At 30.8% G+C, this 19779-nt stretch overlaps 2 protein-coding genes and 1 pseudogene across 3 annotated transcripts; 1 reads left to right on the forward strand and 2 right to left on the reverse strand.

The window, feature by feature from the left end:
- Positions 1–96: 96 nt before the first annotated feature.
- Positions 97–1150, reverse strand: LOC143197527 (non-structural maintenance of chromosomes element 3 homolog). Its single transcript, XM_076406064.1, has 4 exons — positions 892–1150; positions 618–834; positions 346–560; positions 97–291 (listed from the first exon to the last, which is right to left on the reverse strand). The coding sequence occupies exons 1-4, from the start codon at positions 1123–1125 to the stop codon at positions 181–183; spliced, it is 777 nt and encodes a 258-aa protein (XP_076262179.1). The 5' UTR covers positions 1126–1150; the 3' UTR covers positions 97–180.
- A 7905-nt stretch (positions 1151–9055) lies between these two features.
- On the reverse strand, positions 9056–9734 carry LOC143197531 (non-structural maintenance of chromosomes element 3 homolog). Its single transcript, XM_076406068.1, has 3 exons — positions 9525–9734; positions 9253–9467; positions 9056–9198 (listed from the first exon to the last, which is right to left on the reverse strand). Exons 1-3 carry the CDS (start codon positions 9700–9702, stop codon positions 9088–9090), a joined length of 504 nt encoding a protein of 167 aa, XP_076262183.1. The 5' UTR covers positions 9703–9734; the 3' UTR covers positions 9056–9087.
- A 7065-nt stretch (positions 9735–16799) lies between these two features.
- On the forward strand, positions 16800–17373 carry LOC143197533 (electron transfer flavoprotein-ubiquinone oxidoreductase, mitochondrial pseudogene; annotated as a pseudogene). Its single transcript, XR_013006014.1, has 3 exons — positions 16800–16913; positions 16969–17285; positions 17336–17373. The product of XR_013006014.1 is annotated as an electron transfer flavoprotein-ubiquinone oxidoreductase, mitochondrial pseudogene (transcript).
- Positions 17374–19779: the final 2406 nt, after the last annotated feature.

Consider the following 19779-nt stretch of genomic DNA (forward strand, 5'->3'; position numbering starts at 1 on the left):
ACCCCAGCCAGAATAACTGGGTGGTCCCAGAAGGAGGTCGCGGCCCAGCTTACAACGCAATGTAAGGACCAATGAGATTTAACATTTTCCTATATCTTTTTATTTATATTGTATTAGTTAAGAAGATACAATTTTTGTATACAAATAAACTTTATATTGTAGTTCTACCAGTATCGGTGACTAGCTTGATTCATCCCTTGTTTCTTCCTTTAGCTCTTCTCTTTCTTTGAACTGATTCTCGGCCGCTCTGTAATGTTCTGGCCAGTCTTTTGGTTGCTTATTTCCATACATCTGTAAATCAATAATAACCTGACAATGTGCTTATAAGTCAACTGAAATAGTTACCTCACACACGAACTGTAAAACCTTCATCTTTGAGATTTCAATTTCAGCTCGAATCCCCCATTGGAAAGTTTGTATTTTCGTTTTCTCATCAAACTCACAGTGAAGGTAATAATTCTTTATCAAGGTTTCTCTTATATATTCTTTGACTTTACCGAAAAATGGATGCTCAACTTCTACATCAATATCCAAGGACTTCAGGAAACTATAAAGGGATTCTGAAATAATAAATCAACAATATAAAAACAATAAAGGAATGGTATCGTAGAGCTCACTGTCTGATACTGGCGCGTTTGTCATAAATATATGGGATAAAATTAATAGAGTCAGTATCTTGTGAGCAGCATTTGGTACATTTGAACCAGTTTCATAACTAGAAACACATTCTTCCTCTTCATCGGAATAATTTACAGAAGGCAACATACTAATTAAAAAATAAATTTTTTTTTTCATTTTTACATCATCATATTCAGTAAGTGTGTAACCATATACCTAAAAATGTATGCAAAACAATATCAACAACATCCATATAACAATAATAATACCAACATTTTCCAGAACCTTAATTGCTTGTTGTATAACACTATCCACGCATTGGCCCTTTTTGTGAATTACATTTTGATTTAATTCGGATCTGGTATAAAATGAATTTTCGTCAGCTTTAAGAATAATGTACCTGACTACATCATTGATTATATTTTCTGTATTTTGATCCGGTACGTCTGGATCAGTCTGTGATTTGGTTTTTTGAGACCCGCTAACTGATCTTCGCTTCTTCGACATTTTTACGACTTGAAGAACTTTAAAATCGTGTATCAGCTATCTCCATACAGCACTATCAACACAAAAATTTAAATAACTAGCCGCTAGGGATGCAGAAAAAATATCGATATTTTTTTGTCGATATATCGATATTTTTTAGATGATATAATTTCAGAAGATTAAGTACAATTAAAAAAAACTTTCAAATCGGAACTTATTTTTAAACGTTTAGTGAATTCTGGTACTTAATTTTAATGGTTTATCAAAAATACCGTTATTCCTTAAGAGTTTTAGAAAAAAATATTTTTTAGGCTAATATTTGACTATGTTTATTTTCAATTAAAAATATACATACATTTTTTTGTAAAATATCGATATATCTTATACTTATTGCAAAAAATATGGATATTTTTTCCTTCGACATATCGATATTTTTTGTGGCCAACATGCCTACTAACCACTACAAAATATGCAAAATCTAATGCACGGCTTAGCTTTTTATTTTAATTCTTAATGTCAGACGAGTATGTTCGATCCCTTTCCTATATAAATTGTAAGAGAGGAAAGGACGGATATAATTGCTTGGAGCAATTAATTTAATATTTGCTTATATTTTACAACCTTAGTATACGCGAGACGGAGATGTACGTATTCCTTCACGTACTAACTTTAAAAAAGAAAAAGAAAAACATTACTGAATACTATTAATATATCTATAATACTTAATTACATTTTAAAGGAAGTGGAGTTACTTTTATATTTGAATGTTCTGAGATGAATTGCTATTTTTAAACAATATACTAAATAAATATAAACAATACAATACAACTTAAACTAAACATGTATTACTATGTGATATATAACATGTATTACAATAACCATGAATTAAAAATGATCGCACAATAACTACTAGAGCTTTTTAAAATAAAATTAATGCTTTATTTATTATCGGACAGAAATATTTTCTAACAAAAACCGAGGGTGTTAGATACACACCAAAAAGTCAATCAAAAGAAATATTACCTATTACTTATTTGTCATTCACAATTTTAATTTTTTACCCTATTACATTAACAATCTTGAAAAATATCGTTCCAAAGTGTTGCTATATTAATATACAATATATTTTTATTTAGAAGCAAACTACCAAAAAAATCATAAAACTAAATATATTATATATAAATCTAGGAAACCATAAATTCGGTATACATTTTTGTCAAGGTCGCGCCTAGGACGACAGAGTAAGAACGTTAAAAAGCAGTCGAATGAAACTAGTAGAACCGAAAATAGTAACTAAAAGTACACGACTCAAAAACAGTCGATAGTAAAAAGTAATACAATCAGTCGAACCGAAACTAGCGACTGATTAGCCATAGTTCCCAACGCTAATTATGTTCTAATAAAAAAGTGCATTTCCTTACTGCCCCAACTAAAATTGAATTAGTGTTGGTAACTATCGAATAAAAACAGTCGATTCGACCACTATTTTTTAAGTTAATCATGTTTCTCCCATAATAAAGTTAAGTGAGTAATTTAAAAATGATGTTACTAACATTTGTCTTAAAAATATCTTCAATATATGCCCGAAAATATATTTGATTTATAATAATCATTGAAGTAATTTACGTCTGCATATTAAAGTATACGCAAAATATATCATGAGCTAACACTTACTAACCATTTTCAAATTCCATTTAATAAAACCTAAGTATTGAAACATTTAAAATTTATACATTATAACAAAGGCGTCATAAGTGAGATTATTTTTAAAATTGTAGAATAACAATCAGCGCACCTAAAAGCAAATATACATATATATTCTTATTCTTCCCTTTTATATAATAAACATAAATATGGAATATTCAATGAAGTAAAAACTGTTCGTATATTAAAAACTTTTAGTTTAATTTCTTCTAGTAATTTGATATACGTAAAATATTATCATAACAATTAAAATATACAACACTACTGTCTCTGAAGGTGATTTGATCGGTGGTACGAAAATGTTTCAATACATCAAGAATCAAGATTTCAGTTCACCATCAACCATTCCTGCACATTAAAAATACATTATAAACAAAATCAGTTTTAGAGCATTACCTTACCCCACGGTATTTTGATTTTTTTCATATAAAAACCATAAATCTTCACATTAAAAGCACAAATCAAATTAAATGCACTGTTATTCTGTTATTATTAAAGAAACCGAATAATAACGTTAAAAAGCAGCAATAGAACTGACATAACACAAAATAAACCCAATATTTAATTCAAATAAAACCTAGAATAGAGCGGAAAAAACGTTTAGAGTGGGGAGTTGAGAATTAAAGTGATATATGCAACCAATCCTACAAGCTAAAGGAAATGGCGTGAATTTCAATAATAAAAAAATCATGCTAAATGTCAAATCAACAAAATCAAAATACATGCACATTTATATCGTTTATCCTGATAAAACCTACCATTAACTTGACCCCTTATTACTTGACTCATTATATCCTGACCCCGACCCTTCTACAAAACCCTGGATCATTTATCCATAATTTTTGATTCATTATAATGAAGTATTTGGTAGATAAATCATATGAGAAATAAGGGAATTTTTTAAATTTGCTCATACATTCTGCAACCATACATATCACAAATTAATAGTTATAAAAAAGTTTATTTATTTTATAAAATATTTTTTCATGATAAACGATTTAATAGCTGGCTTAGTTGCCGCAGTAGTAAAGGCGACAGGATGGTCCCCCTGTTGCGATAGTCGCGAGTTCGAATTCTGCTGGGGCATGTAAGTAAATTTGTGATGTTTGTGAATGCCCTTAGGTAAGAGTACAAAATCCGACAAGGAAAATGATCCCAGTCACGCCAGTAACCAGGCTGGGTAAGACGGGATGTCTTCTGGGATAATTTCTAAGTTGGCCACTCGCCAGTCAGTAGGCTTAATAATAAACTAACTTTAAAAAAGACAAGAAAAAAAAATTACTGTACAGTATTATAATAATTACATGCAATAACATGCAATTTATAATTTAATTTTAAACGAAGTAGTATTACTTTTATATTTGAATGTTCTGTGGATCTGTAAAAAAGAATGGAATTTTTCTATGAAATGGAATAATACCCCACAAATATTTTATTGTATTTTAATATGTTAATTGATATTTTTAAATATGTCCGCGGCCAGAAAACATATCGATAGAAAATAATTTTAAAAAATCAATATATGGGAGGAAAAAAAATACCGAAATCTTTAGTGCAATAACTACGGTATTAAAAAAAATAAACCAATATAAACCAAATCAATAGATTAGCCAAAATTATCTATATTTTTACTAATAATATCGATAGTTTTTATCAAGAATATCGAAATTTTTTTTACCTCCTACAGCTCTATATTATTATGTTAAGGTTAGTTTTAGTGTGTTTCCCCGGTTATATATGTTTTCTCTTTATATTATTTGAGTATGATTTGCTTTAATTGTATACTACTATTATTTTCCTTGTTAAGCTTAAGTTATGGATTGTTATTAAATGATATAAAAATATTTTTGGCGACAGGGACTCTATTGTTGGTAAATAGCAATGTTTATAGTTAATTCACTGGTATAAAAGGATCTATATCTGGGACGCTTTTAACTTTGAAGAATAATAGATACCTCATCGTGGTATCTTTATTCGGAAACGTGGAAAAATAATCCCTCTGTGCCAGAAACAAACCGAGTTTTAGGTTTGACTAGTGAACCAGCAGAAGACAAATCCTCATTAAGTTCTAGTCACGAATTGCTGAATGTAATGATATTACATTTTCATATGAATTAATTAACGAAGAGGTATATTAATGTGAAATTATTAGATGCAATTATATATCAAAAATTTCATTGACCTCTGCACAATACAGTTTTTACCATCGCTTTCTATTTAGGAAATGAAAATTAAGCAATGGATGGTAAAAGCTTGAAGAATGCTCAAAGGAAAGCTACACAGAGGGCTCTGAAAAATACAGAATATCAACATCATTCTTTGAAGATCAAAAAGAGTGAAAAGAACCTGAAGAAACACCTGTAGCTTTACTAAACAATTTAGCATTAAAGGTAGGGATGTCTGTACAATACTCTATAATTAATGATATTTTGGTATTCAATATTGTTTAGTTAAATATAGACATATAAATAAGGTGCCTTTTAGGAACAAATAGAAGGCAAAACTGCATCACCAGACATTTCAGAGAAAAAATCTTATTTGCATAATCTGAATGACACGGTTCATTTTAATGATACTCTTCATGTTAGAAGAAATGATTCTGACACGAAGGGACCTTTCAAAGTCCATTTTAACGTCAACGACGTCAAATTTTATGGAGAGGCGCAAACGATAAAAAATGCTCGTAATGAAGCTGCATTGCAAGCTCTAAATTATATTAACAAAACAAGGAGGAGTTCTCATTTGAAGCAATGAGTAGACAATTTATTATAGAAAATGATGATTAGATAACTTACCTTTATTTCAGGTAATTGCAAAGAACAAAATCAAATGATAAAATTACCCATTTTTATTGTGTATGAAGCTGCTCAAAAACGTAATTTGGAGGTTAACTTGGAGATAGTCTGGGCCAGCCCATAAGAAATCATTTACAACAAAATGCACGGTTGATGATTTAGAAGTCGCTGGATCAGGAAGATCGAAAAAGGATCGCTTCTGAAAATGTTACCTGGTTTAGTGAATATTCCTGAGATTGAAGGGTAAACACACAAACAGCAAGAAAACTCTAAAACTCCTCTCCAGCAACCAACAAAGTCCAAAAATAAAAATAGGAAAACAAAATTGTAGACTATTTTCGATATGATTGATAGAATGTTTGACAATGTGGTAGATTTTGACAACGGTCTTATTGGTAAAGTACAAGGCATGTCAGAGGTAATTTAAATTAGTTTTTATGATATCAAGTGTATTTTTATAGTCTATTTTCAGGATGATGCCAATTCCAACAAATCTTAAAATTAGGTCACCTTTTAAACTTAGAAGTACAATATACTGAGTTCCTTGAGAATGAACAACACTACGCAGTCTTATGATTGGGAACAATATAAGCTTTTGTAAGAAATTATTGATACAGAGTTTTTTAAAGCCTTTTTCCTTACATTATTATTTAGATGTGCTTGGGTGAAGGCGTAAATATCAAAAATTCTCGTGACCTAGTAGCTAAATATGGATTGAATGTGCTCTATTAACTAGGATTACTAGATAAATTTTTCGAAAATTCCACAGATGTCAGGTAATTTTATTTGGTTTAAATTCGCTCGGCAACCCAAAAAACAAATTTCTACAATCTTGTCAAATGTCTGTTTCTAAACAATCGGTCTTGCCGTATCATTTTTATTTTCCCACAATCTTATTACAGATGAAAATACACTTATTTAATATTGTAGTAATATTTTGGACATAGAATTATTCCAAGATTGATATATAGGAGACAATCAACATAGAAGATGAGAAAAAGGATTCTGAACTGTGACTTTATGTGTTATTTAGTATTATATTTATGTTATAAGACCGATTTTCATAAAATTACATTTATAGATATAAGTTACTTTGTTGGCAAAGGTTAATAAATAAAAATTGCACTGAGCTCAGTTTATTTTGATATATTTTGTTTGAACCTCTGAGTTGGACTTTGATTTTTTGAGTAAGGTATTTCTGTTACCTTTAATTATACAATTCCCTGTTAAAATAAAAGAAAATGAGTTTGCATTTAGGGAATTCGTTGAAAATATCTAAAATTTCATTTTAATTCGGAATATTTAATTAATTTGTCGAAAATAAATTTTATAAGATATTTTAAATTTTATAGCTTAAAATGATTATATGTAATGATACAATTATTGTCTGGAGCTTTATTTTATTTATAGTATATTGTGAAGTAACCTTTGAACTCTTAAATATAACTAATCATATTTTCTAGTCCAGCAGTTGGGTTAAATAGGAATATATTCGGATCAATTTTCTAAGATAACACACTATATTTCATTCATCCAAGAGAAGAAGATCCAAGATGGAAAGGTAATTTTAATATAAAATGCACTATGATTCAGCTGTTTTTTCATTAAAACATAATTTATTCTATATTATTGCTATAATAATAAATAAAAAAGTTTCTATTTTTAACAACTACCATTTAAGTAAGAAAAGAAGACATCGTTATCCCGTAGATTAATATTGATAATTTGAGTGACATATTAAGAAAATTGTACAATATATATTATTATGAATGAAACATTATATAACCAATTATTTTATTGATATCATTTTTATTATTTTACCTGTCTGTCTATAAGTCTGATTATAAATATGCATAGAATTTGTCCGTATTAAAACAAAAAAATTGTTTCAAAGAGACTTGGCTTTGGCTTTATTCCTGTTACAGTCTGTTAATTCTTCTTCAATAGTCTGAAAAAATATATGCCCAGCTTAAAACACTATTTTTTTCTACCACTTTAAGTATCTACACTATTTAAATTTATAATATATATTCTTCACAATTTCTGTCTGACATGTCATGCTAAAATTATTACTTACCTTGAAAGGATTAATTTTTCTTAAATTACACATTCTAGATGTAAACTGATATTCTGATAGTCGGCGATGGTCCAACTGGAATAAGCGCGACTATACGAGCCAAACAACTGTTGGACGCGGAAGGGAAGAAAATCAGGGTCGGTGGAATCGAAGTCATAGCACACTTGATCGGTGGTCTATACGGAACATAGATTTTTAGGTAATCATCGTCGAGAAGGCCCTATAAATGGGACTGGAAAGAGAAGGGCGCGCCTCTGAACACTCCCCTAACGGAGGATAAGTTCGGTCTATTACCTAGCACCGGTAGGATTCCGGTACCAGCCCTGCCAGGTTGGATTCTTTATCTTAAATCGATTTATATATTGAATAAATGATATTTCGTCAGGAACTCCGATGTTTAATCACGGGAACTATATCGTCCCGCTGGGACACGTTATTCAGTGGTTGGGAGAGCAAGCTGAGGCCGTGGGCCCGGGTTATGCACCTTCCGAAGTCCTGTACAACGATGAAGGGAGCGTTAAAGATATCGCGACGAATGATTCAAACATAAACCGGGTGCGCGGAGCACACCATCGGCTGGCCCTTGGATAAGAACACCTACGGAGGATCCTTTCTGTATCATTTAACGACGAGGTATCCCTGATCGCCGTCGGGTTTGGATTACATCAATCTGTACCTGAGCCCGTACAAGGAATTCCAAAAGTACTGAATATCCAAAGATCGGTAATGCGGTAATGTTCGTTTCTTCGCAGGTTCAAACACCATCCGTTCATAAAGCATCACTTCGAAGACGGCAATAGGATCTCACCAGGGCACCGGCAGTTTTCACAGTATCCCCAATCTCACTTTTCCTGGAGGATGCTTAGTAGTCTTTGCCACGGGTTTTATTACCTTGCCGAAAGTTAGTTAAAAGGATTGTACCTAATGAAAAATTAGAGCATTACACAAAAATAAGTTTTTTTTATTAATGAATTGTTTAAAAGTTCATAAAATAATCACCCAATGTCATCAAAACACAACTGGAATCTTTTAAAGTCAACTAAAAGCGTACATATAGTGTATAACACAAATTATGTTATGCAACACTTTAAACTCGCAAAATCCTGTCAAACGAAACTTAGGCGTCTTCGACGGACTCGAAGATTGTTATTGTCCCGCTGGTGTGTATGAGTTTGTGTCACTCGATTCTGGAGAGGGCCATCCACCGTAAGACGTGCAACATCAAGGACCCCAGCCAGAATAACTGGGTGGTCCCAGAAGGAGGTCGCGGCCCAGCTTACAACGCAATGTAAGGACCAATGAGATTTAACATTTTCCTATATCTTTTTATTTATATTGTATTAGTTAAGAAGATACAATTTTTGTATACAAATAAACTTTATATTGTAGTTCTACCAGTATCGGTGACTAGCTTGATTCATCCCTTGTTTCTTCCTTTAGCTCTTCTCTTTCTTTGAACTGATTCTCGGCCGCTCTGTAATGTTCTGGCCAGTCTTTTGGTTGCTTATTTCCATACATCTGTAAATCAATAATAACCTGACAATGTGCTTATAAGTCAACTGAAATTGTTACCTCACACACGAACTGTAAAACCTTCATCTTTGAGATTTCAATTTCAGCTCGAATCCCCCATTGGAAAGTTTGTATTTTCGTTTTCTCATCAAACTCACAGTGAAGGTAATAATTCTTTATCAAGGTTTCTCTTATATATTCTTTGACTTTACCGAAAAATGGATGCTCAACTTCTACATCAATATCCAAGGACTTCAGGAAACTATAAAGGGATTCTGAAATAATAAATCAACAATATAAAAACAATAAAGGAATGGTATCGTAGAGCTCACTGTCTGATACTGGCGCGTTTGTCATAAATATATGGGATAAAATTAATAGAGTCAGTATCTTGTGAGCAGCATTTGGTACATTTGAACCAGTTTCATAACTAGAAACACATTCTTCCTCTTCATCGGAATAATTTACAGAAGGCAACATACTAATTAAAAAATAAATTTTTTTTTTCATTTTTACATCATCATATTCAGTAAGTGTGTAACCATATATCTAAAAATGTATGCAAAACAATATCAACAACATCCATATAACAATAATAATACCAACATTTTCCAGAACCTTAATTGCTTGTTGTATAACACTATCCACGCATTGGCCCTTTTTGTGAATTACATTTTGATTTAATTCGGATCTGGTATAAAATGAATTTTCGTCAGCTTTAAGAATAATGTACCTGACTACATCATTGATTATATTTTCTGTATTTTGATCCGGTACGTCTGGATCAGTCTGTGATTTGGTTTTTTGAGACCCGCTAACTGATCTTCGCTTCTTCGACATTTTTACGACTTGAAGAACTTTAAAATCGTGTATCAGCTATCTCCATACAGCACTATCAACACAAAAATTTAAATAACTAGCCGCTAGGGATGCAGAAAAAATATCGATATTTTTTTGTCGATATATCGAAATTTTTTAGATGATATAATTTCAGAAGATTAAGTACAATTAAAAAAAACTTTCAAATCGGAACTTACTTTTAAACTTTAGTGAATTCTGGTACTTAATTTTAATTGTTTATCAAAAATACCGTTATTCCTTAAGAGTTTTAGAAAAAAATATTTTTTAGGCTAATATTTGACTATGTTTATTTTCAATTAAAAATATACATACATTTTTTTGTAAAATATCGATATATCTTATACTTATTGCAAAAAATATGGATATTTTTTCCTTCGACATATCGATATTTTTTGTGGCCAACATGCCTACTAACCACTACAAAATATGCAAAATCTAATGCACGGCTTGGCTTTTTATTTTAATTCTTAATGTCAGACGAGTATGTTCGATCCCTTTCCTATATAAATTGTAAGAGAGGAAAGGACGGATATAATTGCTTGGAGCAATTAATTTAATATTTGCTTATATTTTACAACCTTAGTATACGCGAGACGGAGATGTACGTATTCCTTCACGTACTAACTTTAAAAAAGAAAAAGAAAAACATTACTGAATACTATTAATATATCTATAATACTTACATTTTAAAGGAAGTGGAGTTACTTTTATATTTGAATGTTCTGAGATGAATTGCTATTTTTAAACAATATACTAAATAAATATAAACAATACAATACAACTTAAACTAAACATGTATTACTATGTGATATATAACATGTATTACAATAACCATGAATTAAAAATGATCGCACAATAACTACTAGAGCTTTTTAAAATAAAATTAATGCTTTATTTATTATCGGACAGAAATATTTTCTAACAAAAACCGAGGGTGTTAGATACACACCAAAAAGTCAATCAAAAGAAATATTACCTATTACTTATTTGTCATTCACAATTTTAATTTTTTACCCTATTACATTAACAATCTTGAAAAATATCGTTCCAAAGTGTTGCTATATTAATATACAATATATTTTTATTTAGAAGCAAACTACCAAAAAAATCATAAAACTAAATATATTATATATAAATCTAGGAAAGCATAAATTCGGTATACATTTTTGTCAAGGTCGCGCCTAGGACGACAGAGTCAGAACGTTAAAAAGCAGTCGAATGAAACTAGTAGAACCGAACATAGTAACTAAAAGTACACGACTCAAAAACAGTCGATAGTAAAAAGTAATACAATCAGTCGAACCGAAACTAGCGACTGATTAGCCATAGTTCCCAACGCTAATTATGTTCTAATAAAAAAGTGCATTTCCTTACTGCCCCAACTAAAATTGAATTAGTGTTGGTAACTATCGAATAAAAACAGTCGATTCGACCACTATTTTTTAAGTTAATCATGTTTCTCCCATAATAAAGTTAAGTGAGTAATTTAAAAATGATGTTACTAACATTTGTCTTAAAAATATCTTCAATATATGCCCGAAAATATATTTGATTTATAATAATCATTGAAGTAATTTACGTCTGCATATTAAAGTATACGCAAAATATATCATGAGCTAACACTTACTAACCATTTTCAAATTCCATTTAATAAAACCTAAGTATTGAAACATTTAAAATTTATACATTATAACAAAGGCGTCATAAGTGAGATTATTTTTAAAATTGTAGAATAACAATCAGCGCACCTAAAAGCAAATATACATATATATTCTTATTCTTCCCTTTTATATAATAAACATAAATATGGAATATTCAATGAAGTAAAAACTGTTCGTATATTAAAAACTTTTAGTTTAATTTCTTCTAGTAATTTGATATACGTAAAATATTATCATAACAATTAAAATATACAACACTACTGTCTCTGAAGGTGATTTGATCGGTGGTACGAAAATGTTTCAATACATCAAGAATCAAGATTTCAGTTCACCATCAACCATTCCTGCACATTAAAAATACATTATAAACAAAATCAGTTTTAGAGCATTACCTTACCCCACGGTATTTTGATTTTTTTCATATAAAAACCATAAATCTTCACATTAAAAGCACAAATCAAATTAAATGCACTGTTATCCTGTTATTATTAAAGAAACCGAATAATAACGTTAAAAAGCAGCAATAGAACTGACATAACACAAAATAAATCCAATATTTAATTCAAATAAAACCTAGAATAGAGCGGAAAAAACGTTTAGAGTGGGGAGTTGAGAATTAAAGTGATATATGCAACCAATCCTACAAGCTAAAGGAAATGGCGTGAATTTCAATAATAAAAAAATCATGCTAAATGTCAAATCAACAAAATCAAAATACATGCACATTTATATCGTTTATCCTGATAAAACCTACCATTAACTTGACCCCTTATTACTTGACTCATTATATCCTGACCCCGACCCTTCTACAAAACCCTGGATCATTTATCCATAATTTTTGATTCATTATAATGAAGTATTTGGTAGATAAATCATATGAGAAATAAGGGAATTTTTTAAATTTGCTCATACATTCTGCAACCATACATATCACAAATTAATAGTTATAAAAAAGTTTATTTATTTTATAAAATATTTTTTCATGATAAACGATTTAATAGCTGGCTTAGTTGCCGCAGTAGTAAAGGCGACAGGATGGTCCCCCTGTTGCGATAGTCGCGAGTTCGAATTCTGCTGGGGCATGTAAGTAAATTTGTGATGTTTGTGAATGCCCTTAGGTAAGAGTACAAAATCCGACAAGGAAAATGATCCCAGTCACGCCAGTAACCAGGCTGGGTAAGACGGGATGTCTTCTGGGATAATTTCTAAGTTGGCCACTCGCCAGTCAGTAGGCTTAATAATAAACTAACTTTAAAAAAGACAAGAAAAAAAAAATTACTGTATAGTATTATAATAATTACATGCAATAACATGCAATTTATAATTTAATTTTAAACGAAGTAGTATTACTTTTATATTTGAATGTTCTGTGGATCTGTAAAAAAGAATGGAATTTTTCTATGAAATGGAATAATACCCCACAAATATTTTATTGTATTTTAATATGTTAATTGATATTTTTAAATATGTCCGCGGCCAGAAAACATATCGATAGAAAATAATTTTAAAAAATCAATATATGGGAGGAAAAAAAATACCGAAATCTTTAGTGCAATAACTACGGTATTAAAAAAAATAAACCAATATAAACCAAATCAATAGATTAGCCAAAATTATCTATATTTTTACTAATAATATCGATAGTTTTTATCAAGAATATCGAAATTTTTTTTACCCCCTACAGCTCTATATTATTATGTTAAGGTTAGTTCTAGTGTGTTTCCCCGGTTATATATGTTTTCTCTTTATATTATTTGAGTATGATTTGCTTTAATTGTATACTACTATTATTTTCCTTGTTAAGCTTAAGTTATGGATTGTTATTAAATGATATAAAAATATTTTTGGCGACAGGGACTCTATTGTTGGTAAATAGCATTGTTTATAGTTAATTCACTGGTATAAAAGGATCTATATCTGGGACGCTTTTAACTTTGAAGAATAATAGATACCTCATCGTGGTATCTTTATTCGGAAACGTGGAAAAATAATCCCTCTGTGCCAGAAACAAACCGAGTTTTAGGTTTGACTAGTGAACCAGCAGAAGACAAATCCGCATTAAGTTCTATTCACGAATTGCTGAATGTAATGATATTACATTTTCATATGAATTAATTAACGAAGAGGTATATTAATGTGAAATTATTAGATGCAATTATATATCAAAAATTTCATTGACCTCACAATACAGTTTTTACCATTGCTTTCTATTTAGGAAATGAAAATTAAGCAGTGGATGGTAAAAGCTTGAAGAATGCTCAAAGGAAAGCTGCACAGAGGGCTCTGAAAAATACAGAATATCAACATCATTCTTTGAAGATCAAAAAGAGTGAAAAGAACCTGAAGAAACACCTGTAGCTTTACTAAACAATTTAGCATTAAAGGTAGGGATGTCTGTACAATACTCTATAATTAATGATATTTTGGTATTCAATATTTATTCAATTCATATTCATATTCATATTCATAAGGTGCCTTTTAGGAACAAATAGAAGGCAAGACTGCATCACCAGACATTTCAGAGAAAAAATCTTATTTGCATAAACTGAATGACACGGTTCATTTTAATGATACTCTTCATGTTAGAAGAAATGATTCTGACACGAAGGGACCTTTCAAAGTCCATTTTAACGTCAACGACGTCAAATTTTATGGAGAGGCGCAAACGATAAAAAATGCTCGTAATGAAGCTGCATTGCAAGCTCTAAATTATATTAACAAAACAAGGAGGAGTTCTCATTTGAAGCAATGAGTAGACAATTTATTATAGAAAATGATGATTAAATAACTTACCTTTATTTCAGGTAATTGCAAAGAACAAAATCAAATGATAAAATTACCCATTTTTATTGTGTATGAAGCTGCTCAAAAACGTAATTTGGAGGTTAACTTGGAGATAGTCTGGGCCAGCCCATAAGAAATCATTTACAACAAAATGCACGGTTGATGATTTAGAAGTCGCTGGATCAGGAAGATCGAAAAAGGATCGCTTCTGAAAATGTTACCTGGTTTAGTGAATATTCCTGAGATTGAAGGGTAAACACACAAACAGCAAGAAAACTCTAAAACTCCTCTCCAGCAACCAACAAAGTCCAAAAATAAAAATAGGAAAACAAAATTGTAGACTATTTTCGATATGATTGATAGAATGTTTGACAATGTGGTAGATTTTGACAACGGTCTTATTGGTAAAGTACAAGGCATGTCAGAGGTAATTTAAATTAGTTTTTATGATATCAAGTGTATTTTTATAGTCTATTTTCAGGATGATGCCAATTCCAACAAATCTTAAAATTAGGTCACCTTTTAAACTTAGAAGTACAATATACTGAGTTCCTTGAGAATGAACAACACTACGCAGTCTTATGATTGGGAACAATATAAGTTTTTGTAAGAAATTATTGATACAGAGTTTTTTAAAGCCTTTTTCCTTACATTATTATTTAGATGTGCTTGAGTGAAGGCGTAAATATCAAAAATTCTCGTGACCTAGTAGCTAAATATGGATTGAATGTGCTCTTTTAACTAGGATTACTAGATAACTTTTTCGAAAATTCCACAGATGTCAGGTAATTTTATTTGGTTTAAATTCGCTCGGCAACCCAAAAAACAAATTTCTACAATCTTGTCAAATGTCTGTTTCTAAACAATCGGTCTTGCCGTATCATTTTTATTTTCCCACAATCTTATTACAGATGAAAATACACTTATTTAATATTGTAGTAATATTTTGGACATAGAATTATTCCAAGATTGATATATAGGAGACAATCAACATAGAAGATGAGAAAAAGGATTCTGAACTGTGACTTTATGTGTTATTTAGTATTATATTTATGTTATAAGACCGATTTTCATAAAATTACATTTATAGATATAAGTTACTTTGTTGGCAAAGGTTAATAAATAAAAATTGCACTGAGCTCAGTTTATTTTGATATATTTTGTTTGAACCTCTGAGTTGGACTTTGATTTTTTGAGTAAGGTATTTCTGTTACCTTTAATTATACAATTCCCTGTTAAAATAAAAGAAAATGAGTTTGCATTTAGGGAATTCGTTGAAAATATCTAAAATTTCATTTTAATTCGGAATATTTAATTAATTTGTCGAAAATAAATTTTATAAGATATTTTAAATTTTATAGCTTAAAATGATTATATGTAATGATACAATTATTGTCTGGAGCTTTATTTTATTTATAGTATATTGTGAAGTAACCTTTGAACTCTTAAATATAACTAATCATATTTTCTAGTCCAGCAGTTGGATTAAATAGGAATATATTCGGATCAATTTTCTAAGATAACACACTATATTTCATTCATCCAAGAGAAGAAGATCCAAGATGGAAAGGTAATTTTAATATAAAATGCACTATGATTCAGCTGTTTTTTCATTAAAACATAATTTATTCTATATTATTGCTATAATAATAAATAAAAAAGGTTCTATTTTTAACAACTACCATTTAAGTAAGAAAAGAAGACATCGTTATCCCGTAGGTTAATATTGGTAATTTGAGTGACATATTAAGAAAATTGTACAATATATATTATTATGAATTAAACATTATATATCCAATTATTTTATTGATATCATTTTTATTATTTTACCTGTCTGTCTATAAGTCTGATTATAAATATGCATAGAATTTGTCCGTATTAAAACAAAAAAATTGTTTCAAAGAGACTTGGCTTTGGCTTTATTCCTGTTACAGTCTGTTAATTCTTCTTCAATAGTCTGAAAAAATATATGCCCAGCTTAAAACACTATTTTTTCTACCACTTTAAGTATCTACACTATTTAAATTTATAATATATATTCTTCACAATTTCTGTCTGACATGTCATGCTAAAATTATTACTTACCTTGAAAGGATTAATTTTTCTTAAATTACACATTCTAGATGTAAACTGATATTCTGATAGTCGGCGATGGTCCAACTGGAATAAGCGCGACCATACGAGCCAAACAACTGTTGGACGCGGAAGGGAAGAAAATCAGGGTCGGTGGAATCGAAGTCATAGCACACTTGATCGGTGGTCTATACGGAACATAGATTTTTAGGTAATCATCGTCGAGAAGGCCCTATAAATGGGACTGGAAAGAGAAGGGCGCGCCTCTGAACACTCCCCTAACGGAGGATAAGTTCGGTCTATTACCTAGCACCGGTAGGATTCCGGTACCAGCCCTGCCAGGTTGGATTCTTTATCTTAAATCGATTTATATATTGAATAAATGATATTTCGTCAGGAACTCCGATGTTTAATCACGGGAACTATATCGTCCCGCTGGGACACGTTATTCAGTGGTTGGGAGAGCAAGCTGAGGCCGTGGGCCCGGGTTATGCACCTTCCGAAGTCCTGTACAACGATGACGGGAGCGTTAAAGATATCGCGACGAATGATTCAAACATAAACCGGGTGCGCGGAGCACACCATCGGCTGGCCCTTGGATAAGAACACCTACGGAGGATCCTTTCTGTATCATTTAACGACGAGGTATCCCTGATCGCCGTCGGGTTTGGATTACATCAATCTGTACCTGAGCCCGTACAAGGAATTCCAAAAGTACTGAATATCCAAAGATCGGTAATGCGGTAATGTTCGTTTCTTCGCAGGTTCAAACACCATCCGTTCATAAAGCATCACTTCGAAGACGGCAATAGGATCTCACCAGGGCACCGGCAGTTTTCACAGTATCCCCAATCTCACTTTTCCTGGAGGATGCTTAGTAGTCTTTGCCACGGGTTTTATTACCTTGCCGAAAGTTAGTTAAAAGGATTGTACCTAATGAAAAATTAGAGCATTACACAAAAATAAGTTTTTTTTATTAATGAATTGTTTAAAAGTTCATAAAATAATCACCCAAATGTCATCAAAACACAACTGGAATCTTTTAAAGTCAACTAAAAGCGTACATATAGTGTATAACACAAATTATGTTATGCAACACTTTAAACTCGCAAAATCCGGTCAAACGAAACTTAGGCATCTTCGACGGACTCGAAGATTGTTATTGTCCCGCTGGTGTGTATGAGTTTGTGCCACTCGATTCTGGAGAGGGCCATCCACCGTAAGACGTGCAACATCAAGGACCCCAGCCAGAATAACTGGGTGGTCCCAGAAGGAGGTCGCGGCCCAGCTTACAACGCAATGTAAGGACCAATGAGATTTAACATTTTCCTATATCTTTTTATTTATATTGTATTAGTTAAGAAGATACAATTTTTGTATACAAATAAACTTTATATTGTAGTTCTACCAGTATCGGTGACTAGCTTGATTCATCCCTTGTTTCTTCCTTTAGCTCTTCTCTTTCTTTGAACTGATTCTCGGCCGCTCTGTAATGTTCTGGCCAGTCTTTTGGTTGCTTATTTCCATACATCTGTAAATCAATAATAACCTGACAATGTGCTTATAAGTCAACTGAAATAGTTACCTCACACACGAACTGTAAAACCTTCATCTTTGAGATTTCAATTTCAGCTCGAATCCCCCATTGGAAAGTTTGTATTTTCGTTTTCTCATCAAACTCACAGTGAGGGTAATAATTCTTTATCAAGGTTTCTCTTATATATTCTTTGACTTTACCGAAAAATGGATGCTCAACTTCTACATCAATATCCAAGGACTTCAGGAAACTATAAAGGGATTCTGAAATAATAAATCAACAATATAAAAACAATAAAGGAATGGTATCGTAGAGCTCACTGTCTGATACTGGCGCGTTTGTCATAAATATATGGGATAAAATTAATAGAGTCAGTATCTTGTGAGCAGCATTTGGTACATTTGAACCAGTTTCATAACTAGAAACACATTCTTCCTCTTCATCGGAATAATTTACAGAAGGCAACATACTAATTAAAAAAAAATTTTTTTTTTCATTTTTACATCATCATATTCAGTAAGTGTGTAACCATATATCTAAAAATGTATGCAAAACAATATCAACAACATCCATATAACAATAATAATACCAACATTTTCCAGAACCTTAATTGCTTGTTGTATAACACTATCCACGCATTGGCCCTTTTTGTGAATTACATTTTGATTTAATTCGGATCTGGTATAAAATGAATTTTCGTCAGCTTTAAGAATAATGTACCTGACTACATCATTGATTATATTTTCTGTATTTTGATCCGGTACGTCTGGATCAGTCTGTGATTTGGTTTTATGAGACCCGCTAACTGATCTTCGCTTCTTCGACATTTTTACGACTTGAAGAACTTTAAAATCGTGTATCAGCTATCTCCATACAGCACTATCAACACAAAAATTTAAATAACTAGCCGCTAGGGATGCAGAAAAAATATCGATATTTTTTTGTCGATATATCGATATTTTTTAGATGATATAATTTCAGAAGATTAAGTACAATTAAAAAAAACTTTCAAATCGGAACTTACTTTTAAACGTTTAGTGAATTCTGGTACTTAATTTTAATGGTTTATCAAAAATACCGTTATTCCTTAAGAGTTTTAGAAAAAAATATTTTTTAGGCTAATATTTGACTATGTTTATTTTCAATTAAAAATATACATACATTTTTTTGTAATATATCGATATATCTTATACTTATTGCAAAAAATATGGATATTTTTTCCTTCGACATATCGATATTTTTTGTGGCCAACATGCCTACTAACCACTACAAAATATGCAAAATCTAATGCACGGCTTGGCTTTTTATTTTAATTCTTAATGTCAGACGAGTATGTTCGATCCCTTTCCTATATAAATTGTAAGAGAGGAAAGGACGGATATAATTGCTTGGAGCAATTAATTTAATATTTGCTTATATTTTACAACCTTAGTATACGCGAGACGTATTCCTTCACGTACTAACTTTAAAAAAGAAAAAGAAAAACATTACTGAATACTATTAATATATCTATAATACTTACATTTTAAAGGAAGTGGAGTTACTTTTATATTTGAATGTTCTGAGATGAATTGCTATTTTTAAACAATATACTAAATAAATATAAACAATACAATACAACTTAAACTAAACATGTATTACTATGTGATATATAACATGTATTACAATAAC

The sequence above is a fragment of the Rhynchophorus ferrugineus genome, unplaced genomic scaffold (assembly GCF_030347505.1).
Source record: "Rhynchophorus ferrugineus isolate W39M unplaced genomic scaffold, kcgeb_rfMv2 rfM5, whole genome shotgun sequence".
Classification (NCBI taxonomy): domain Eukaryota; kingdom Metazoa; phylum Arthropoda; class Insecta; order Coleoptera; family Curculionidae; genus Rhynchophorus; species Rhynchophorus ferrugineus.

Bases quoted from the DNA above. Each gene is read 5' to 3' on its own strand.
- LOC143197527 (XM_076406064.1), bottom strand. From the start codon at position 1,125: ATGTCGAAGAAGCGAAGATCAGTTAGCGGGTCTCAAAAAACCAAATCA. The intron at 835-891 runs GTTGGTATTATT...ATACATTTTTAG, and splicing joins CAATTAAGGTTCTGGAAAAT to GTATATGGTTACACACTTAC. The intron at 561-617 runs GTGAGCTCTACG...TTATTATTTCAG, and splicing joins AAACGCGCCAGTATCAGACA to AATCCCTTTATAGTTTCCTG.
- LOC143197531 (XM_076406068.1), bottom strand. From the start codon at position 9,702: ATGAAAAAAAAAATTTATTTTTTAATTAGTATGTTGCCTTCTGTAAAT. The intron at 9,468-9,524 runs GTGAGCTCTACG...TTATTATTTCAG, and splicing joins AAACGCGCCAGTATCAGACA to AATCCCTTTATAGTTTCCTG. The intron at 9,199-9,252 runs GTAACAATTTCA...ATTGATTTACAG, and splicing joins TTTTACAGTTCGTGTGTGAG to ATGTATGGAAATAAGCAACC.